Below are 19,498 nucleotides of genomic sequence, written 5' to 3' on the forward strand. Positions count from 1 at the left end.
TATTCAAGAAAGATCGCAATTTTTTATCAATGTTACCCCCCGGCGTGTGTATGGGAAAGGTTTATAACAAAAAAATGGGCATCGTCAAATTTTTCGCTATTCAAAAATAGCTTTCATTTGCACGGTCCCTCAAAAAAATCCACCGAGGGATCTCGAACAACTTTTTCAGAATACTGTTTTTCCCCATGCAAAATGAACGGTTCCAAATTAATCCCTATTTCTACTTAACAAACATACCCAATTTTTGTATGAAAAAGTTCCCCCGATGGAATATTTCGATGTTGGGCTTGAATGAAAGCTACCCAAGTAACCACGAAGCCGTATATAAGTGCATCAATTTTGCCATATATTGATAATTAAAATTGTGAATATAATGCTGCATTGCTTTAAACCCCTCATTGAAGCAATATTAAAGTCGAAAAGAGCCCCATTAAAATCAAATTAGTGCCACATATTGCAGCACGCTGACAGCCATTGCTAAAGTAACATAAATGCATGTGCTGTACATTTGCATTTGCACATGCTTAATACGTGCAACACGAAAAACCAAAACAAAAATCTATTTTAGCACCGTGCCCCCCCACACATGACTGTTTTAACCATAATTTTTTTGTCGCCGGGTCGCGAGTCGAACCACAAGTGTTGAAGACCGCTAGATGAGTTCCATCGCGCTGGCGCCTTGGACCGTTTCGTGCTGCAGTGATAACAACAGATTTTTCATTAACTAAAAGGAAACTGATCTTTGATTGATTGAGACATCATTGCAGTAGAAGCCAAAACGACTATGTCATGTCATATGTAATAGAATACAGTAATTTATCACATTCTGATAAATTACTGATAAATACATAATGCATTTTAAAAGATATTCAATCAATAAGAAAATTAAAACACCCTTCGCACACTGCTCATATGCTAATTGTGATTTCCATCATTAATGGCATGTGATAGCAGCCTACAGAAAAGAGAAAAGGTCATCTACAAAATGGTTTTGCTGTCGTCGATCGGTGGCTCAAATGGGGATTAAGTTGGTCGGGAGTCGAACCAGAAATGTTGAATACTGATGGAGTTGACCGTAAAGTTGTTGAATCTTCTTGATTTGATTTGTTTACCATTAGATTCAAGCTTTTATAATTGTATTGTTAGAGCAAACTTTGCTAGTTTGTACATTGCATTTATTCAGTTTTTGCAGTGTTGAATTAATGAATTATCTTATATCACCTTTTAATGAACCCTAATGTAAAGAAAAATGCAATGCATCATTACATTGATAATGCCAATCTAAAGGATTATTGCATGAGAAGTGTGGAATTACTGCATTTTGCAGATGTTGATATTCAGTCTAATTCGTGCAATGATATAATGCTTGTGGTTACTTGGGGAATTTGTGCGACTTGCTTAATGCTAATGCTGGTGCTAATGAAGTGCAAGGCAGTCTAGAACCGTGGCAATGACTCTGAACATTTTCATATCGTCAGCGAACAACAGCTTTCCTGAGGAGATCCGAGGACACAAATCGTTGATGTACAGCATTGTCGTGAACCGAGGAACGATTGAGATTAAATAAGGGCGAAAGTAACATGAGAGAGTTCTCTTCGTCGATTCTCTCTTCTTGAAATTAAAGTGACAAGATGCAAGTATTGTTGAACTTTTTGGTCATAAATCGCTAGGTTGCGATGCAATCTAGCGTCTAAGTGTAAGAGAGTTCGATTGAATTTCATCAAGAAATTTTCTTTGAATAGTACGGAAGTGTAACAAATTTGTCGTGGTAGAGCGATGAGATAGAAAGTCATGTTTGAATTTCGAGATTGGCGGTTTAGCAGCATTGATCACAATCTCGTGCACTAGAGATTCAAAAACCTTACCCAGGCAACAAAGAATCGAGATATGCTCGCGACGTCCTGACGATGCCTCGTACACTTAGTAAATATGTATTTCCGCCGTCCGGCGGCTTTCCCATTTTTCCGGCTTCTACCACGTGCAGGTTATTATTAAGTCAGCTTTTCGAAATATTTTTTACATGAAGTTGCAATATTTTCCAGAATAAAAACGTTTCGAGTTGAGGCATTGCCTCATATTAGGGTAAATGTACCAATAGTGGTGCTATTAGTAGCTCCTTGTAATAAAATAATTGAATAAAATTGATAATACCACAAAATAAAAAGTCTGAAAACGTTAATCGGTAGCTTTTCACTTAAGGACAAGGTATTTGGAGTACATTGCTCAAAATTTCTAGAGCACCGTTTTTTAGAACCGTTGAACGGATTTAGTTAAAAATGCATTACGCTGTTGACAACCACTGAACAATTAGCGTGATGCATTTTCATCCAAATCCGTTCAACGGTTCTAAAAAACGGTGCTCTAGAAATTTTGAGCTATGTACTCCAAATACCTTGTCCTTAAATTTGCTAGGAAATATGTAAAAACCATTGTTTATTTCAGTTTTTGCTAATAAATCGCTTGCACCAACTATAGGTACACGGTTCCTATTATGGAGGTAAAATTTAACATTGGTTCCTATAGTGGCGCATCCCATTGAATTCTTATGGGACCCACCACTATAGGAACACTATCACCACTATAGGTGCAAAGGAGCAAAAAAAATAAGGAAAATAATTATTTAAAATAGGTTTTTCGGCAAATTCTGAACACAAAACTGAATTAATGTTATCAATTAGATATGATGCATTTATTAAAAATGTCACTTGCAAGTTTTTTGATTGAAATAGTGTTAAATTGGGTTCTTTAGGGGTATCCTGATTATTGCATAATCGGAATCTCCGTCCAAAAATTAGTCGAAATCCAAAATTTCATCATTTTCGGTGCTCGGGAACTATTTTTAAAATGCATTTAAAGTTTGTATGGGGAAAAATTTTTGTTCGGGGCGAACTGTCACTTTATCGATTGAACTGTCATTTTAGCCACGGAAATTAAAACTGTTTTGTTTATTTAACCATCAACACATTGAATCGGGACGCAATAAAATCACCTTATACTCAGAAAAATGAGCTCTATCGATTAAGCTAAAGAAAATGGCAATATTTTATTCACTAAACAACCCAATTTCCACTACCACCACTATTGGTACTACCTCCACTAAGGGATCTTTTACCCTACATATTTTGGAAATCAAATGGATAAAAAACGATATTTCGGTTCAGTGATTGGTAGTAACCGCTGTAAACAATCTGACACATTAGATACCACACTGAGAGAAAACATCACCCCCGAAGCGTATGATACAACATCCGCCCTGCGGTGAAAACCTATCCTCACATTTTCATATTATGTTTCTAGTTCAAAACCGAATTAGCGACATTTTTTCTTTTACTTCCGCTGCTTTTGCCTTGCGTTAAACACTATGTCGGAAGTGGGGCGCTGTATAGAGCACCAGGTATACAATACAGCGCCCCACTTCCGACATTGTGTTTAACGCAAGGCAAAAGCAGCGGAAGTAAATGAAAAAATGTCGCTAATTCGGTTTTGAACTGGAAACATAATATAAAGAATAAAACCATATGTTCCAGCACCTTCTAATGAAACGAGAATCATAAGGTTTGCAAATGCTTATTTGTTCGAGTTTCTCATGAACAATCATTCAATTTTCGAAGTGTTCCCACATCAATGAACCTTCCTATCAAAAGCAGATGACAAAAGTTATGAGCACGCCCTATGACGATTGTCAGTCAGTTTTCGGATGATCACCAGTCGTTTGTCGAGTCGAATCGTTTTCGGTCACATGCGAAGTCAGACGCATCTGACAAAGACGGTATTTGTTGAAACGGGAAACTTGATCGTACTTGTAAAATAAAGCTCCGCAGATTAATTGATTTTTTGGTAAGTTCGCGAAGTTCATATTAATTCAAAACAAATTGAACTCATTTCTTAATTCTCTTCCAATATAGGCAAAATGAAAGGTCGATCAATCAAGTCGGATAAAGAACGGCCGGCTTGATGAAAACCGAGCAGCGGTAACAAGAGCCAGAGTTTGGGCTCGCATTTACAGGATTCATCACATGACCTCCAAAATCATAATCCCAAATTATCAGCGACATTGTCAGCGCCGAGGAGGCTCGGAAGCACCAACATGTGAAAATTGATCCCTCTGCCAATCCGCACGCTAGGCCTAACTTCGGATCCGATAAATGGACTTCCACATTGCCTTCGGGCCTCGCTTCAGGCCTTCAATTACAGCCAGCAAGCAATTGTTTTTTTGCCATCGGCATGCCAATTAAATAAATGGTTTAAAAAAAAACTCATATTGTTTTAATCTCGGTTGTTATTCGTTTCCAACCAACGTGAAAAAAAAATACATATAGATGGGTCCAAATCGAAATGCTTGATACTCAACGATATTTCATTCAATATTAAAATTTAAAAACATATGATTTGCAATCCGTTTGCATACACTTTTAAAATGATTACCCTTTTCGCATCGACTGAGCTTTATCCCATACGGAACGAATATCATACGGTTGATTCTTGCATCGTCAGAGCTGACCGAATGACTGTCATCCGATAATCGACTGCTTTTTGTTAAAGGGCGTGAGCGTATCACCTTTCAGACATCTCCAGGAGGATGTGTTGGTTCAGTGCAGGGGACCCGCATGCGGCGAGGTAGGCCTACTGCTCATCTTTTGCGAGTGTGTTAGTGTGACTGGCAACGCGACCAGAAGCCTATAATCGAATCCTGCTTGGAAATCGGTTTGTTTTGTCGATGGGGGTGGCCCTCGAAATCGCATTGTGTTGTTTGGGAAGGCCCGCTCGATGCATGTTAGGTAGGCGTAGTTTGTTCGAGTTTGACGTGCCTGCACCCTCCCTGTTAGATACCGCTGAATAAGCACTGACTGTCATGACAGACCCGTAATGTTCACAGCGGTTGATTTATATTTACTTTTGCCGGAGTTCGGAATCAGAGCAAATTAATTTTAAAGACATTTTTTTCGTAATTTTTGAACAAAACTTCAAATAGATTATTGTTTTAAACATTATCGCTGTGATAAACACTGAGCTGTTATAAGTTGCATTCCTGTTATAAAACTGAAAAAGAAATTTCGCTTCAAGCTTTTTGCAGTGAAACGACGGCGTCCAAAAGCGTTCATTCAATTTATTCTAAAGGTTAGTTTCTTATTTAGGTTTATTAAATATGTATTACATATAATTTAGGGCTTCCGCATGTATTGCAGATCCCTCATCGACATTATAAAAAAACATCAATTAGCCTACCAACCATTTAGCTAACTGCTACAGCTTTATCCACACCACCTAACCTTAATCTTAACTGGCGTGGACAGATCAAAACCGCTAGCCGCTTCAGACATCCATCAAGAAAAGCGAATACACCACCACATCCCACTCAAGAACGAAAAATGTCGTTGACTGTTGCATTATTCTTCTTGGCGGAACGTCTCCACCCACAGCTATGTGGTGCATCATATTGATCGGCCAAGCGCCAATTTTCATACAAAACGGTCAACACTGGGATGCTATAAGCCATACGGTGGAAATCTTATCCGTTATCGATCGGTCATCAAAGAAGTCGGATTATCCAACTAATCTAACATTTTCAGAATCAAACGTGTCTAGTTATATAAAATGTATATAGGGGTAGGCGGGGCAGAATGGACACCCCCAATATTGTCATACATTCGAATTCTTTTGCACTTTCAATGCAGGGAGCATATACTCCATTTATCTGCAATGTAGTTTCAGCAGAGGAACATTCGAAATTCGAACTTTATCTGACTTTACACAAAAAAAATGTGTCCTCCGTTTTTTGTGTATGAAATATATGTTTGATACCAATTAAAATAAGGTTTGATGAGAAATTGATGTCCAGTCGATTGAAAACTGAAATTCATATAACATATTCGATTAGTTTACGCCTACTTGTACCTGGCGGATTGCTCTCCAGATTATGGGGTTGCTATCCGACGTCCTGATGACGAGACCCACCCACCGTAGTCTCCTGATTTTCGCAGTGTGGTTGGTGGTTGGTTCTCTCAGAAGCTGGTACATCTTGTGGTTCATTCGTGTTCTCCAATTTCCGTCTGCCATCTGCACTCCGCCGTAGATGGTACGCAACACATTCCGTTCGAAAACTCCAAGGGCGCGTTGGTCCTCTACATGCACGTAGAGTCCATGTTTCGTGCACATAGGTGACTATCGGTCTAATCAGCGTTTTATAGATAGTTAACTGCGTGTGACGGCGAACTTTGTTCGATTGTAGAGTTCTGCGGAGTCCAAAGTAAGCTCAATTTCCTGCCACAATGCGTATCTGAATTTCTCTGCTGGTATCATTTTCGGCGGTCACCAGTCAGTGAGCCTAAGGGGCGATTTCTTCGCCCTGGCTTAAGCGTTTAACCAGGTTTAACTATTATTCTTCAACCGCGTCGATTTCATCACCGTCGAAAAAGTAGACTGGAGCGAGGAATCAATTTTTGTCGCATGGTAATGAATGGTTAATGAAATTTAGAAATATCTACCAATAAACAAATTCACGTAAAATAATTTTATCCAAAAAAGTTGTAGCTAAACTAATGGTTACTACTGTATTTGTAGTTAAAAAAATGCAAATATACGAAACACCCTGTTCAAGTATCACTTTCGATTTTGTCTCCCAGTTGCATGTGCACAGGTAAGCACATTCAACCTCAGTTACTCAGCTGTTAGCAGTTTGAAGGAACGTATAAATGATGCTCTTGCATAAATTGAGCATGATTTTATGGCACCTACTTATATTGCGGGGTTAATTCTTCTCCGTTCGTACCTGGATAATTGTGGACGAGGACGAATGAAATCATATGACTATGCAAAATAATATGCACAGCATCCTGGTTAGCGTACTTTTCATGAGTGAGAGGAAATCATATTCGAGTAATTGCTAATATTGCATAGGTATTTGTCTAATTTCACTAAACAGTTGTATTTTTTATTTCTAGATTTCCGCCATCAAATCGACCACCTCGGCTGGCATGTTGTTCCCGGATTTGAAAAACTATGTCCCCAAGAAGCGAAATGCGATGGGAGGAGAGTTCAAAACCATCGAAGCCGAGCTGAAACGCAAGTACGGAGATGAAATTGTCGATGAACTGCGGGAAACAGAGGAGCGACGGTCAGGAGGTGTGTACCGTGGCGGCGGAGGTACGAGCAACGGCGATCGCCGACGTGGTGCTGGCGGAAGATTTAACCATTCTAACCGGGATGGTATGAATCAGACTTCGATCAATACGTTTTTCTCCAAAAAGGATGGTGCCAGCAACCATAAAACTGGATCGTCGGGTATGTCCACTTTGGATGACAACGATATGTGGGATGAAGGGGAACCGGCTGGACCGAGTGTTGCAGTTGAAGCTAAGCTACAGGAAGAAAAAATGGACCCGGCGGAATCGCGGCGGTCGCCTTCAGTGGAGATAGTTTCCAGTGATTATTCTCATCGGTCCAGGGAATCGAAAGATGACTGGGATCGTGAAGAACGTAGATCTAAGAAAAGGAAAACTAGTGCTAGATCCAGGGACGCTTCTAGTGATCGATCACGAACGCCGAGAGAGAAATCCCGTGAGAAATCACGAGGACGATCGAAAGGGAAATCTCGCCATCGGTCGAGGGAGGATGGGTCGAGGTCTCGCGAGCGACACTCTTATCGTTCGGAAAGGTCGCGTTCCCGGGAATATGAGGAAGATCATCGGCGAAGACATAGAAAGTCCAGAAGTAGAGTTGAGGAAGACGATGACTACAATGACCGAAGGCCACGGAAAAGGCATGCTGCCTACGAGTATGAAGAAAGGCCCGCCGTGAAACGGCCGCCTTCTCCGGTGGAAGAGTTTAGCTATGGTAAACCGAAGCGTGTATCCCATTATGAACGGCCAGCTCCAGTTCATCCTCAGAAGGAATTCAAACCAAGTTTTGGGGGTGGAAGAAATTTCAATAGCTATGAGCATTCTTCGGCTGTCAATAACTCATTGCTCTCAAATGATGATATGTGGGATGACGAAAGCTCTTCTAAAGCAAAGGAGTCATCATCGAGTAAAGCTTCAGAATATGTACCTCCTCCTCCACCTCTATCAACAGTCAAAACACCTCCGCCACCCCCACCTTTTGCGGGAGAATCGAACTATACCTCCAGTTACTCAAAGTACGGACAAACGAGCACTCCATCTGCCTATCAACTTCCTCCACCGCCACCACAAATTTCTCCCCCCAGAGAAAAAACATCATCCAAGAAAAGCTACGATTATTTGTTTGACGCCCCCGTAGAAAAATCTACCAGTCAATACGACCACAAAAAGTCAACCACCTCAACTTCCAATTTCACCGCTGCATCAATACCTGTTAAATCTATTACGGCCGCCCAATTCAGTACAGCCGCCCAGATACATGCGACACTCCAGAAGCTCAACGCCGCCATGTCCAGCGCCTCACGGAACGGTTCCTCTTCGTCATCCTCATCTTCAACAACGACATCATCACTAGCGGCCACCTTGGCAGCAATGAAAAAGTCATCCGCTACAGCAAACGCCGCTTCCCTGAACAACAGCAGCAGTAGCAGTAACAATGCCAGCACCAGCAACGCCACCATTGCATCCTCTTCCTCCTCCTCGACCTCCTCAGCTTCTGCGATAGCGGTACCAGTACCGGTGGTAGCGGCGAGTACCACCACCATTAAACCCAGTGTCGCCAATCCGGCAACAGCAGCATCAGCAGCAGCAGCAGCCCCAGTGGGAGGCACGAAACTGCAAAACATACAACTGGAGCAGGAGAAAATCTCTAAGAAGAACCTTGCCGATGTGGTCATCCGGTTCCTGATGCCGTACTATCGCCAGCAGAAGATCAAATCGAAGGAACTGTTCAAGGGTCTGGCGCGAAACATTTCGCACAAGTTTTACGACGTGGAGGTTGTAGGTAAGTGCCGTTTGTAGGGTTCACATTTGTAGGGTTCTCGTACTGATTGCATTGCTTTTATATAGCCCGAAGTCACCCCTAAAATGAATTATTTGTACTACAGCTCGAATAAATAAGAGTTTCAAGCAAAATAGTATACAAACCAAGAAAACTTATATTACTTTTCAAAACAACTACCTACTCAATACACCGAGAAAACAGCTATTAATTACAATATGTTCGGTGTTCAGCTGTTTTCTACTGGGCATTTTAAAACAACGATATGCCAAACCATAAAATGCACATCACGTTTTCTTAATTAACTAAATGTGACTATTTGGATGGTCAATGCAAGTTATATTTGCCATAGAAATACTGTCTACTTTTTGATAATCACTTTGATAAATGTTAGTATTGTGATGAGCAAAACATCTAACATCTTCCTTGATTTTTGGCCCTTAGTTACCCCGACTGTCTGTAATACAAACGAGATAGCGTGTAATAATCTGATTAAAAATGTTTGTCAATGATCTTTTGAGATTTTGAGATCAAGTGCACGAAAAATTCAGTGTATAAGATTCTAGAGACATTAAGGGTGACACATATCGTTGAGCTCTATAAAACTGATCACCAGAAACTTACAATTTTAATTTCCTGTTGATTTGGGGATGTTTCTTTGTCACGGACGATCACCTATTGAGAGCAGCTTTTGTGGAGCAGCTTCAATGCTGTTAAATATGTTTTTTTATAATTACACATATTTCAATTTACATACAATAACTGACATTATAGTGAACACATCCGTGCGTTTGTTAAAAATACAATTATGCAAATAACTGGTCTTTCTTCAACTATTCGTATCTATACTTCTCTATACAGTGTTAACAGTTTCACAATATTTATAAAAGCTATCGTAACAATTCCATTGAATTTTTAGAAGTCAAATGAAAGTAATAAGTCTTGTTCAACGACGTAGGTTGAGCTTGCTCGAAGTTATTACATCCTGCTCTTACCCATTTGTCAACAAACGAGTATAAGAGCACCATGCAGCAACTTCAACTAAGTTCAACCTACGTCAGGGCCATATCGTTGATAGAAACTAGAACCCGTCTTGTCAACCAGTTCAACTTTCATTCTCATCGATTAAGCCCCTTCTTACGGCTCTGTGTCGTTTGGCATAAGGTCACTTAACGGTCATTTGGCAAAAGGGACACTTGGCTTAAACAATAAGCGTGCATTTTGATTATGTCAAATGTCAATTAACCCAAATGACGTTATGTCAAATGTTCCGCTCTCTTCCATCACGGTTTAATACGTTTTGCATAAGGACATTTGGTATAATGAACACTTAGCATAAACGACGTTTAACTTAAAGGACGTTTAGCATAAAGAAAATAAGACATTTTCCCGAAAAAAAAAACAACCTTGAATGGAAAGAAGAAAAGTTTGTTAGTGGTGCATTTTTATTAAACCTTTTGTTACTTAGGGTCGATTTCTTTGCCCTGGCTTAAACGTTGAACCAAGTTGAACTATATCTCAACCCCAGTGTGGATAAATAATCTCATGTCCCTATCATCCAAAAGAAAATGTAAAAGGAATCCATCCCTTGAAGTGGTTGCTTTTTTCATTTTACTACAGGCCAAAGAGTCCGTCATTCAGTTGGTTTTATTCTCTCATTCCAGTGGATCGCAAGGTGAAAAAATATATTGACGACCTGATGACACACAAAGGTGTGATAGCCAGCGAAGCAGATTTTCCTAATTAACACTCGACTACACGGGAGCCGGTTAAGAACCACCATCCATGTAAATAAGTTTCATACAGTAGCAGCCAGGTTATGCTTTCGTTTCACACTCGTAGGTAGTGGAGGTAAGAAGCGATTACGCCGTGCCGTGTGCTTCACAATGCATCTATCTAGTAGGCACGAATGATAATTAGTTGGGTTTCAGTCGTAGTAGCGCAAAACATAGTGAACCTTATCTTGTAGAACAAGAAGTGCGTTTGAAAAAAATAACTCAACTTTACTTACCGAAATCGTAAATCTGTATAGTGTAGGGAAACATTTCAATATTTATTGTTGATGAATTTATTTCTTCCCTTGGTAAATAAATATAGTTGTATCATTTCGTGGTAGAGTAACCGGATCTGTAAAGATGCGGTGGTCTGTCTTGCTAGATAACTTTAAATAACTGGGTTGCAATTGAATCCTAGCAAATACCGAGATAAGATAGCAGTAACATCCGACCTACAAGATTAGATACAATAAAATTGAGTCACTCAAAATAATAAAAACAAATCTTTAAATTTTATCCCATTTAGTATTTTATTGTTCATTCATCCGAACAAACCAATTCATAGCTAAAATATATAATAATAGTACAACAATAAAAGTTTGATGATAAAAACATAATCTTCAAAAAAAACTAAACTAAAAATAAAATGGTGCTCTACACAATTCGCATGCAAACGTTGTGCTATTTTTTGATATTTCTCCTTAGCTGAACTGTTTTTTCGAACATCATCAATTGTCTCCACCCTTCAACGACTGATAGTACTCGGAAAGAATCTTCCACGCCTTCGGTTCCATGAACCCGTTCGGTGGATTCTGTCCGGTACGTGCCAAGGTTCGCATCCTGGTGCCGGAAATGAAATCGAAGTCCTCCTTCCGGTTGGGATCGAAAAATGCCATCTGGGAAACGGATTTATCATATGCAGCCACGCGGAATGGTAGAATCTGTGAAATAAATTATGAAATTACATGTGAGAGATAATATCTATAAATGGCTGAGATGATCTAACTCACCTCAATACTATCCAATCCAGGAGCCATCTTCAACACCCGAGCGCCGTGCGTTCCGTCGTACAAGTTACCGTCCGGATACATTTCCTTATCGGGATGTGGCATTCCAGCTGGATCCCGGCCAACAATGTAAAAGTTAGCACCGGCATTCATTCCTAAGAAGGCGAATAAAAGGCAAACAATGAATGCTAATAGATAAAAAGTATTGTAGGCAAAGTTAGGTATTTACTGCAGCGTTGCAAAGGAACTGATACGCCTAATAGGTACGACCTCAAGTTAAAAAAGTTGTGATTTCAGAATTTTCACTGTTAGTTGTCTATAAATGATACAATTTTGCACAAGAACAAAGGTATAGTAATAAACTCCTTTTTTGAAAACTTAAATACAAGAGTTTTTTACACCAGTTCCATTACTTTTTCTATTACTTGTTGGGTGTTTTGCGAGTGCTGACATAATTCTAGTCAAATAGTAGAAATAAGTCAAGTGAACGAAATTTATCATTTTAAATTTTCACCCCATTCACAAGAATGGAGGCCATTTGGAATTTAAGAACTTCCTAGCGATCGCTATTTTGATTGCTGCCTACAAAATGCTATCCCAGATAATCATCCGTCGTCTGTTACCTAAAACATATGAGCTAGTGGAAAGCTATCATGTCGGCTTTATCGTCGGCCGGTCGAAAACGGACCATATCTTCACCATACGGCAAATCTTTCAAAAAGGCCGTGAATACCATGTCCTAACGCATCGCCTGTTCATTGCCTTCAAGGCGACATACATACGACAGTATCGACCGCACAAAGCTATGGAAAATCATGGATGAACACGGCTTTTCTAGGAAGCTGACAAGACTGATCAAAACAACGATGAATGGTATGCAAAACTGCGTAAAGGGTTTCAGGTGGTCTAATCTAGTTCATACGAATCTCGCCGAGGACTGTGAGTCACAAAAATACATTTTACTCCTGTACATTTGTTGAATTTTATTTTAATCAAAGAAACTATATTAAAGAGTCAACCGTTTTAAGTTTTCATACGATTTACTATGGGGAAAATCTCTCCGAAGACCGCAAAGCGATCTAAGGCATGTGGAAACAGTTATTGACTGAAAACCGAATGGCATGCCAACATAACAACTTTTTCCACGAACGTCGCATCGCTTTGCGATCCTCGGAGGTCTTATTCCTCGTAAAGTTTCTACTGAAATCATTCATCTACTTAATTTTAGAGAGCAAGGGGTGACCCATAGCGATTTTTCTTTGCAGAAGTAAACTTTCCCCATACTAAATCGTATGAAAAATTAGAAAATGTGGGAGCTAGAATATAGTTTCCTTGATCGAGCTGAAATTTTGCACAATGGCGGCAAAATAGAACTCAAAAAGTATACAGAAACTAGTTTTCATTTTTTTTTTTTTTCATATGACCGTGTCCCAGGTTAATGCCTACTCTTCAACATCGCTCTGCAAGGTGTAATGCGAGTCGAGCTCAACAGCCGGGGTACAAAATCCAGTCAATTTGTGTGCTTTGCGGACGAGACTTGGGACGAGATGGATATTATCACCAGAATATATGGATCTGTGGCAGAGCTGTGCTCAGCAGAGGTCGAACTGGTGATGAATGCGTCAAAAACAAAGTACATGCTGTTAGGCCGAACCGAACACGACCAGATCGTTCTCAGTAGTAATTTCACGATAGATGAGGATACGATGATACCTTCCAGATGGTGGAGGCATTTGCCTACCTCGGATCATTACTGACGGCTGACAATAATGTGAGTGGTGAAATCCGAAGACTCCATGAATAGAAGTTGTGCTTACTAAAAACCATATCTCAAATACTAAATAAAACATACATCTCTGATTTTTTTAATGTTACGCCAAATTTCCTGAATTTTATGATAAAAATATAAATCCAGGGTACCTCTTTGGTCCCGAGACCTTGAAAACGTGAAAAAACTAACATTCTGTTATTCTGTTATTCTGTTATAATCAACGCACCCCCGGGCCGTGGCCAATCTGCGTTGAATCGCTGGGCGATACGTCTACCAGTAGACTTGTATCTGCCCTATGCTAAACCGATTAGCATAGCAAGTCCTTTCCACTGATGAGTAGGCTCGAATGTCCCGCTCCTCCCTATAACCCTTAGGGGGAAATAAGGAGTTTTCAGTTTCAAGTTTTGCATAGATCATGACACCAACTCTTTCTACCATAATGCTTTGAAAATTCTGAAATATCAGAAAACTAATATGATGGACATAATTGAAATACAAGTTTTTATACAAAATTTAAAGATCAGTTGTTTAAAGGTGAATTGAAGAAATGTAAAATACGGCAGGAAAATATTCCGCACCGACACGAAAGTCATGAACAAGCAAACACATGAATATTCTATTTGCATAGTAGTAGAAAGAGTTGCATGCCTGTTTATAAAAGTTAGTACTTAACTTGATTGCTCCGGATAATTCCCGTTTGTATTGGGGAGCTTCGTATGTGTGCCAGGATAGGTTGTCTTCAAAAATATGGCGTTTTCTGGAATAAAGGCAAAAATAAAAGGAAATGCTGGGCCGCACAGCTCCGTGGCCCACATATATTAGTATAGTGTTTATAACAATGTAATTTGCAATTTCTTATTCAGTATAAATAATAATTACTAGGTTCTACTTTATATGCTACAAGATAGATGCAGTTTTTTCCCCTTCCACCGTTTTTTAGAAATTAAAGTGTACGAACTTAGTCAACTATTGTTAGGTCATGCGACAGTGCCTAAATTCATGCTGGAAGCATGGCAAAATCAAGCGTGTGAATAGACAACAGTGTGATTATTTGGAGTCAGATAGGGTCACGTTGGATAGGATGGAGCCAAATAAGAAAAGGAAATATTTGAGACGAATATTTATTCAATTGAGGGGCCCAGAATCAAAGGGGTGTAAAGTGACCATTTGTCGATTTTGAGCTGAGCATTTCGAAAAATTCTTCAGGTTTCAACCTGTCAGGAACTAAACTTTTATTAGACTATTTTTACGATGAATAGATAAATTACAATAAATCGTTGAGAATTGGGTCGATTTTGAGACTCCATACATTTTGTATGGGATGAAAAATTGGTGAAAAACTTTAAACTACATTTACTCGAAAGTGGGATTACTTACATCCGTTTGCTACTAACCCTCTCAATCATTATTCTAATTATTAGTTTACTACGCCGCCTGACAATAAACAATAATCCAAGCTTACCAGTTTGGCACCTTGCCAGGGGAACTTGGCCTTGTATCTAAAGCTCAGGGATTAACTCCATGCCGTCAATAAGGCAAATTGTCAACTATATTCTTTTGTGATACTTTGACGGAATATTATTTGGAGTAATCTTCTGAGACACACAATCCGGGCAAATTGGATTGTCAGATAATCAGTGCCCTTTCAGCACCAGGTGTCACATCACGATCATTAATATACAGGAGTATAAAAACTACAAGATGTGATGGCCGGAAGAATACAGTGTCGAACAAAACAGCAAGACTACCAGCCGGCTAGTGTTCCTACTGCTTCGTCCGACACTGTAGGTAAGCTAACTCCCCCTGAAAACGTGAAAAAACTAACATATTTGCATATTTTTTTTTTACTCAGACAAAATTTCTCCTATTCAACGTATTTTTCTTAAAAACTAGAATTCAATAGATTTTTTTTTTTATTTTTTTTTTATTGATGCACAAAGGGGGTCATGGGGCCAAGTCTCCAATGCAAGTCCAAGAACTCACATCGTCCATAATACACCATGGAATTTGGGAGTAGGCATTGCAACCTCTTTAGCCAAGCGACATTTAAGTTTTGCGTAGCTTTAAGGATGAGGAAAGGATTTATTTAGCATATTGAGCTGTGAAAGAATGTGCTATTATTTAAATGGTCAACGTTATTTACCTTTGCGTATTTTCACACAAAATGAACAAGTTTGACGATATGATGCTTGATTTTCAGTTAACCGTTTATGGAAACTTGGTTAATAATTTCAAAAAATAGAATGAAAATGTTTGTACTAGTGTTTGTATCAACTTCCTTCCTGCAAATAGAAATCAAATATATCAAAAACAACAAAACAGGACCGTGACGCTTCTTCGTTTGATCACGAAAACTATCGGTTATTGTTGGCACCACGAGTGTGCATCTGTCTCTGTAAAGTAAAGATACATTTAAGCCCCGAGACCTGACAGGAATCAAGCTGATCACAAGGTTGTGCCTTTGCCCAGGATACTAGAGTTTAAGAAATTTCAAACAAAAGCAAGTTTAAAATCGGTTAACTGGTTCAAAAGTTATGATTTTTGAAATTTTTTAGTTTTCAAAAACCTTGATTTTTAGGTCCACCCTATCTAAAAATTGGTCACCATATTGACGAAACAAAATATATGGGTCTAATTATTTTCGATGAACTAGAAACACACCATCACGATGTTCGGAGATGCACAATATCATTTTTCTATGGAATGGCTGTATATGTATATATGTAAACAACTAAAAATCAACTAGCAGTCAACATTTTGGTGTAAATTTACAAAAATTTGCAGTTGGTGGAACATGTTTGCCGTCGCGATCATTTAGTCTAATCCCAAAATAACCTACAGCCTTCTAAATAGACAGAGTGCAAAAATATTCGTTTCTGAAAAATGTTCTCGAAAAAATATTTGCAGTAGTTTACAAGAGACATTAATTTAGCTATTGGGTTTCTCATTAATGTTTAGACTACTGTGATAATTTGAAAATCCACTAAATCATCATTTCCCAGCGAAATTTCACACAAATCAAACTTATTTTGTTTACCTGTTGTGCATCCGACACCCCTGTCATGAACTCAACCGAACTTGTGTTTGCCAGCCGCTGCGAAGTCGTGTGCGAAATTCGACTGTGATGATAATGAATTTCGGCCGAGTCTAAATGGGTGCAAATGTCGCAATATCTATACTTACTGGATTTAGCATGCCACTGCACCTCAGTGGGACCGGCGTACATCATCGGGGACGGGAATATGGCTAAAATGGTGTGCTCCCTCTTCAGTACACCGGAATCCAAAACGGCCTGATGCTGTGCCATTCGTACCGGCAGAGGCACATCATCGTCCTTCGTCCATCCACCCAGTGGATGTAGCAGTAGTACGGGGTTTTTAAATCCACGCTCCAACAGTTGCCGTCGACAGTCACTCATCAACAACGCATGCCCGTTGTGGATAGGGTTACGTAATTGGAACGCAAATATGGCATCCGCCTTGATGTCTTGGAACTTTTGGCGAAGTTCGTTCGGCGTTAGCCTGTAATTGTCCATGCCATCGTTCCAGCGAATCCTTTCCAAAACATCAACCTCTCCGCCAACTAAATACTGACCGGATTCCATTATCATTTTGATATAAGGATGATTTGGATTCGACGTGCCAAACTGCCTCGCACATCGTTCTTCTTTTCTTTGGAAATAAAACTCGGGTTTCCTCAGTATCGCTACAACACGACCATCGTACGATAACGACAGAGCGCTGACGCCCTCGTGTCTCTTCTTATCATCATCACTAACCGATAATACTATTGGAATGGACTGATTTTCTCGCATGGTCTCATCTTCACTCAGCATGCAGTTGAAGTGTAGTGCTTGTAGATACTCCTTTTCACGCATGAAACCCTTCAGTGGATGGGCCCAGCCCTCAGCTAATACTTGCAGCCACTGAAGCTCAACGGTTGTTATCGGAATCGATGGCAGTGTTTTTGCTTCCGCCTCTACAGAAACTTTCAAGTGATCCGGAACGAACAACTCCGGGATCGGTTCATCGTCCTTTATGAACTTTGGTATTATATTTTCATCTTCTAGAAGTTTGATGACCTTAAACGTAGATTGTCGCACGGTTAGCCCTTCCGTCGGAACGGAAAGATCGGGGTTCTCCGGAGCCTCGTAAGCTTGTGTCACTCCCGTAAATCCTTGAATGGCACCCTCCCTAGCCTTTTTATACAAGCCTTTTACGTCACGTGACTCGCACACCTCCAAAGGAGTATCCACGTGTATTTCGAAAAACTTCAAATCCGAATCTTTATGTATCCTCCTCGCCATTTCTCGATCTTCTGCAAACGGAGAAACGAAACTGCAAATCGACACGACTCCACTGTCGGCGAACAGTTTGGCCACTTCTGCCACCCGGCGGATGTTCTCCTCCCGATCCGTTTGCGAGAATCCCAGATTTTTGTTCAAACCCGTGCGGATGTTGTCCCCATCGAGACCGTACGCGGGAATGCCCTTCGATACCAGATAGGCTTCCAGCTCGAAGGCAATCGATGTCTTGCCAGCACCGCTCAGGCCCGTCAACCACACGGTGCATCCTCGGAAGCCGCGGCAAAGGCCCAAATTGTTGCCACGAACTTCGCGCGTTACGTTGTGCTTCTGCTCGGTTACATTTGTGGCAACTTGTAGACACTGGAAAGAAAGAGAATAAACGGATATCATTATTTAAATGTTAAAATGTAATGCTGATTTTTCGAGCTTGATTTTGCGTGATGAAGGACCGGACTAAACCAGCTCCCACACTAAGGAATGTTGAGGATGGCATCCACCAGCTCAAAAACCACAAAGCAGCAGATAATTTATTAACAGTACACTTGGAATGTGAGAACTTCGGGGAGATCACCATTTTGAATACCACCTACAAAGCTCTATCCTAGGTCATTCTCCGTCGCCGAAACGAATGAGTTCGTGGGAAGTTATCAATCCGGCTTCATCGACAGCCGGTCGACAACGGACCAGGTCTTCACCGTACGGCAAATCTTTCAGAAATACCATGAATACCAGGTCCTAACACATCACTTGTTGTTCATCGAGAAGCTGGCCAAACCGATTAAAGCAACGATGGACGGTGTGCACAACTGCGTTAGAGTTTCGGGTGAAATATCCAGCTCGTTCGAATCTTGCTGGAGACTGCGACAAGGACCGGACTCTCATGGCTACTCTTCAACATCACTCTGGAAGATGTAATGCGACAAGTCGGGTTCAACAACCGGGATACGTTTTTCACAAAATTCGTCAATTTGCGTGCTTTACGGACAACATGGACGTTATCGCTGGAACATTTGGAACGGTGGCAAAGCTGTACTCCGCATGAAACGCGAAGCAGCAAAGGTCGGACTGCGTCAGAAACAAAGTACATGCTGGTTGGCGGAACCGCGAACGACAGGACAAGCCTAGACAGAAGTGTTACGAGGACACTTTCAAGGTGGTCGAGGACTTCGCCTTCGGGTCATTTCAAACGGCAGACAATGACGTTAGCAGTGAAATACGATGATACATTATCAGTGGAAGTTGGGCCGATCATGGGCTCCACAAAAATCAGCGATCGAAAAAGATTCACTCTCGCACCAAATGCACCATGTACAAAATGCTAGTGGTCCTCTACTAATACAAGTCATGGACCACGTTCAAGGAGGACCTACAAGTACTTGGTGTTTTCGAGCGACGTGTGCTTTGGATGACCTTCGGCGGTGTGCAGAAGAACGGTGCACTCTACGGCGAACCCATCATACAGAAGGTGGCCAAAGCCGGTGGGCAGGGCATGTTGCAAGAATGCCGAACAATAACTAAAGTTGGTGTTAGCTACTGATCCGGCACAAGGAGACATACACAGAGATTACGGTTGGCGGACCAGGTGGGGCGACCATGAGGCGGTGCCGACACTTCTCAAGCGTCAAATTTCGTGTGAGAGTAAGCAGGCCAGTATAAATTCGTGCAGTAATCCATTGTTGATTGTCTTATCTTAAACTTAAATGTTTTCAATTATTTGTATTTGTATTTAATAAATTTTACG

At 40.5% G+C, this 19,498-nt stretch overlaps 2 protein-coding genes across 3 annotated transcripts in view; one reads left to right on the forward strand and one right to left on the reverse strand.

The window, feature by feature from the left end:
* LOC109406132 (ATP-dependent DNA helicase Q5) overlaps positions 1 to 11,189 on the forward strand; it is a 31,316-nt gene extending 20,127 nt beyond the window's left edge. Inside the window, exons 4-5 of the mRNA XM_029862560.2 lie at positions 6,942 to 8,901; positions 10,563 to 11,189. Of these exons, the coding sequence (XP_029718420.2) occupies positions 6,942 to 8,901; positions 10,563 to 10,645 (2,043 nt within the window). The 3' untranslated portion in view covers positions 10,646 to 11,189. The remainder of the gene's footprint in view (positions 1 to 6,941; positions 8,902 to 10,562) is intronic.
* The window catches only part of LOC109401765 (bifunctional 3'-phosphoadenosine 5'-phosphosulfate synthase), a 48,073-nt gene continuing 39,753 nt past the window's right edge, over positions 11,179 to 19,498 (reverse strand). For both annotated transcript variants that reach the window (XM_019674357.3, XM_029862567.2), the window contains exons 2-4: positions 16,635 to 18,117; positions 11,684 to 11,835; positions 11,179 to 11,614 (exon numbers count right to left, since the gene is read on the reverse strand). In XM_019674357.3, coding sequence (XP_019529902.3) covers positions 11,402 to 11,614; positions 11,684 to 11,835; positions 16,635 to 18,117 — 1,848 coding nt within the window. In that variant the 3' untranslated portion in view covers positions 11,179 to 11,401. The remainder of the gene's footprint in view (positions 11,615 to 11,683; positions 11,836 to 16,634; positions 18,118 to 19,498) is intronic.

This window comes from Aedes albopictus, chromosome 3 (assembly GCF_035046485.1).
Source record: "Aedes albopictus strain Foshan chromosome 3, AalbF5, whole genome shotgun sequence".
Lineage (NCBI taxonomy): Eukaryota > Metazoa > Arthropoda > Insecta > Diptera > Culicidae > Aedes > Aedes albopictus.